This window comes from Ostrea edulis, chromosome 1 (assembly GCF_947568905.1).
Source record: "Ostrea edulis chromosome 1, xbOstEdul1.1, whole genome shotgun sequence".
NCBI lineage: Eukaryota > Metazoa > Mollusca > Bivalvia > Ostreida > Ostreidae > Ostrea > Ostrea edulis.
Window position 1 is genome coordinate 17,533,708 of NC_079164.1, and position 4,014 is coordinate 17,537,721.

The 4,014-nt window shown below is 39.0% G+C and overlaps 1 protein-coding gene across 1 annotated transcript; it reads right to left on the reverse strand.

Moving 5' to 3' along the window:
- Positions 1-833: 833 nt before the first annotated feature.
- LOC125663876 (histidine-rich protein PFHRP-II-like) lies at positions 834-2,930 on the reverse strand. The gene is made up of 2 exons (XM_048896302.2): positions 2,857-2,930; positions 834-2,158 (listed from the first exon to the last, which is right to left on the reverse strand). The coding sequence occupies exons 1-2, from the start codon at positions 2,894-2,896 to the stop codon at positions 870-872; spliced, it is 1,329 nt and encodes a 442-aa protein (XP_048752259.2). The 5' UTR covers positions 2,897-2,930; the 3' UTR covers positions 834-869.
- Between the last annotated feature and the right edge of the window lie 1,084 nt (positions 2,931-4,014).

Genomic DNA, 4,014 nt, shown 5'->3' on the forward strand with positions numbered 1-4,014 from the left:
ATTACACATATGAGTCACGTGATTTGCTCTTCTTCAGCTGAAAAAAAGATGAGTATTACCCATAATGCTTCTGCAAAAATGTCGCCGTCACTGCGGTATACTTCATTGACAAACCCGTAATTAAAATAATTAGATTGTTTAGAAAGTACCATAAACGTTTTTAAATTCCAGACAAGCTTTCTCATAGCTTCAAAAATTTTGTTTTTGCTTGGTTTGAGAGAAGAAGAAAAAACATTGCAGCTAATGTGACGTCACAATTTGTAACTGTTTACACCAAGCGCGTTATATTTCCCGCGTTAAATGAAGAGGAGGGTAAAAGTCGTGTTGCAAGATGTTAATGGGCTTCGCTCGTCTCAACGGTCAAACCGTACAACATATTAAAATGAGAGAGAGAGAAGAGAGAGAGAGAGAGAGAGAGAGAGAGAGAGAGAGAGTAGGCCTACTATTTAACATTACTGACTGAAAAACGGTCACAGGACTGGTATGTGTATATCTATTACATAACACTTCCTGTCTGCTTTAGATCAGCGCACGCTTTATCTGTGAAACAACAAACGTAACTCCACGAAAACTGCAGTGTCAATCACAAATCACAAATTACATATTTTCTTTGTAGGCTAATTTTCTGTTTTGTTTGAAGTTGTGTAATAAATGCACTTATTAAAATTTTGAAATATAATATACGTTTTGTTTCTATTTTGTAATTATTCTTATGTTAGTACCGCGCATGCGATAACAAGGTGGGAGGAGCTCTTATTATCGCATATGTGCCATCAAGACTGTTGAAAATAACCAGACACAATACCTGAACATCAAAAGAAAATCACTGCAAATACGTGACAATGTGATTTATTTCAAAGAATATTTAATTAAGGATGATGGCAGCCACATTGATGATTGTCACATGTAGCGATTTGTCCATGACCACACGTGCAGTCGCTTGCATGGACACATTCATTCACAGCGCGTCGTGGGTGGTGGCAGCCACATTGATGATTGTCGCATGTAGCAATTTGTCCATGACCACACGTGCAGTCGCTTGCATGATGACATTCAATGACTGCGCGGCGTGGGTGGTGGCATTGACATTGGTGATTGTCACATGTGGCAATTTGGTGGTGTTCACACGTGCAATCATTTGCATGGGTACACTCAACAGCACGACGTGGATGGTGACAGCCACATTGGTGATTGTCACATGTAGCGATTTGTCCATTACCACACGTGCAGTCGCTTGCATGGACACATTCATTCACAGCGCGACGTGGGTGGTGGCATTGACATTGGTGATTGTCACATGTGGCAATTTGATGGTGTTCACACGTGCAATCATTTGCATGGGTACATTCAACAGCACGACGTGGATGGTGACAGCCACATTGGTGATTGTCACATGTAGCGATTTGTCCATGACCACACGTGCAGTCGCTTGCATGGACACATTCATTCACAGCGCGGCGTGGGTGGTGGCATTGACATTGGTGATTGTCACATGTGGCAATTTGGTGGTGTTCACACGTGCAATCATTTGCATGGGTACATTCAACAGCACGACGTGGATGGTGACAGCCACATTGGTGATTGTCACATGTAGCGATTTGTCCATGACCACACGTGCAGTCGCTTGCATGGACACATTCATTCACAGCGCGGCGTGGGTGGTGGCATTGACATTGATGATTGTCACACGTGGCAATTTGGTGACCACCGCACGTGCAATCAGTGGCATGATGACATTCAATGACAGCACGACGTGGGTGGTGGCATTGACATTGATGATTGTCACACGTGGCAATTTGGTGACCACCGCACGTGCAATCAGTGGCATGATGACATTCAATGACAGCACGACGTGGGTGGTGGCATTGACATTGATGATTGTCACACGTGGCAATTTGGTGACCACCGCACGTGCAATCAGTGGCATGATGACATTCAATGACAGCACGACGTGGGTGGTGGCAATGGCACTGGTGGTTATCACAGGTGGCAATCTGGTTACCACCGCACGTACAATCAGTAGCGTGAACGCATTCGTTCATTGCGTGACAGTGACATGAGTTTTGATCACAATGACCAACCATGTTGGTACCGCAAACTTTGTTACAGTCGGCATCAGTTGTACAAGCAGTATTTTGTTGGCAAGTCGCCAGGCATACTAGAAAATATAGATATTTGATTTTTAAGACAAATAAAAACATAAAAAAGAAAGAGAAATAGAGAGAGAGAGGGGGGTGTAAACTTAGAATGATTTTATATTAAATCTATAATGACTTGACATTTTAAGGACGACCTTTGGTCAAGATATCGTTTAATAAAACAAAAATTTGATATTTAAAATTTTAACAATACAATGACAAAAACGTCACAACTGATGCAAAATGAGATATTGTTAAAAAGAAGAATTATTTATCATCATGTTAGTTGTATCAGATTATTCAACTTTACATCATAAAACATTTATCATCAATTTAATGGTGCGATATATAAAAACCGCATATATCAATAAGCGAAATGTTTAATTTGTAAGTGCAAAAAGGTTAGAACCCATGTCATCCAACTCAATGATAAGCATATAAACTCCTATTACTGTCTCTGTGTAAAAATATACTAGTACTTTATAGCAAACTTTTGAAAAAAGTTTCTTAAGACTTTCATAATCAGTAGCCAACATCCTTGATTTTTCAATTCCGACACTAAATCTAGATGATGGAGTTCATCGCTTGAATTAAATCGAAACATGAACAAGACAAGATTTAGAGAGTCTGTCCCATCAGATCACGGGCAAGTGAAATGGTTCTGTCACATGATTTTGATCAAATACTTTTAGAAATTTACTTCAACAATAGTACTTACCTAAAGTAAAAGACACTATCGACAAGAAAACTGTCCTCATAATGCAAGTTGTTTCTGTTGCTTCGATTAAAGATAAATATCCTAATGTTCGGATTTTTTCTATATATGGAGTATATGTATCCTTGAATTTGATGACACGATTTTGGGCACAATGCTTATATAATCACGAAGATGACCTGCATACAAGGATATTCATTATCAGATGGGGAAACCTTGTATTACCAAGATTACAATATATTTAGTCTCATCGAAAAATGTTTAATCATTGAAGGGATCTTTAATAATTAACTTATTGTTCTCCGCGATGCAGATCGGCGACCGGTAGAAGTACAAAAATGCGACGGACTGAATGAACAAATATTCCCCTACAGATTTAGTTCGTACGGTGAACCAAGACTTAGAACGCTCAATACAGAAGATATTAAGGTAAAGTCAATATGGAAACGGCAATCTTGGTTTTCTTTTAATCAACTGGTCCTGTTAATATCACGGACAAGTTGGTCCATCTGTTCACTTATTGGATGTTAAAAGCCCAATCGTATACATATCAGAGCCGATGGGTTTTGTGAGCAAAACAAACAAACCCCACATATATTCATTTTAACTCTGATTACACAGTTCATACACATATCCCACACTTACTGTAAAATTGTACATTTTTTAAAGATACGACACATTTAATACCACCTTCACACTCACGGATTTTTCTTACGAGTCCTTACGGACCTCCGACTCTTAGTCAATCGCAAGCATTCGTAAATTACTCGTCGGTATCCGTTAATAACTCGTCACAATTCGCACATACTCGTAAGGATCCGTGAAAGTAGGGCAAATTTTTTGACATGTCCAAAAAATTTTCACGATTGTCCACGGATTTCATTTTCCGTAAATAACTTGTAACAATCCGTAAGTATCGTAAACTGGTATCCGTAAATAACCCGTAAATAACTTGTAACAATCCGTAAGTATCGTAAACTGGTCGCAAGAACACGTAAACTGTTCGTAAGAATCCGTAAAACACTCGTAAAAAGGTTTTTTTTTACGAATCTTTGCAGTTAGTGTACGATATGTTACGGATAGTTTACGAGTTGTTTACGGATTACTGCGAATGCCTAAGTGATATTTACGATTTCATTCACGTCGGGTTACAATCGCTTT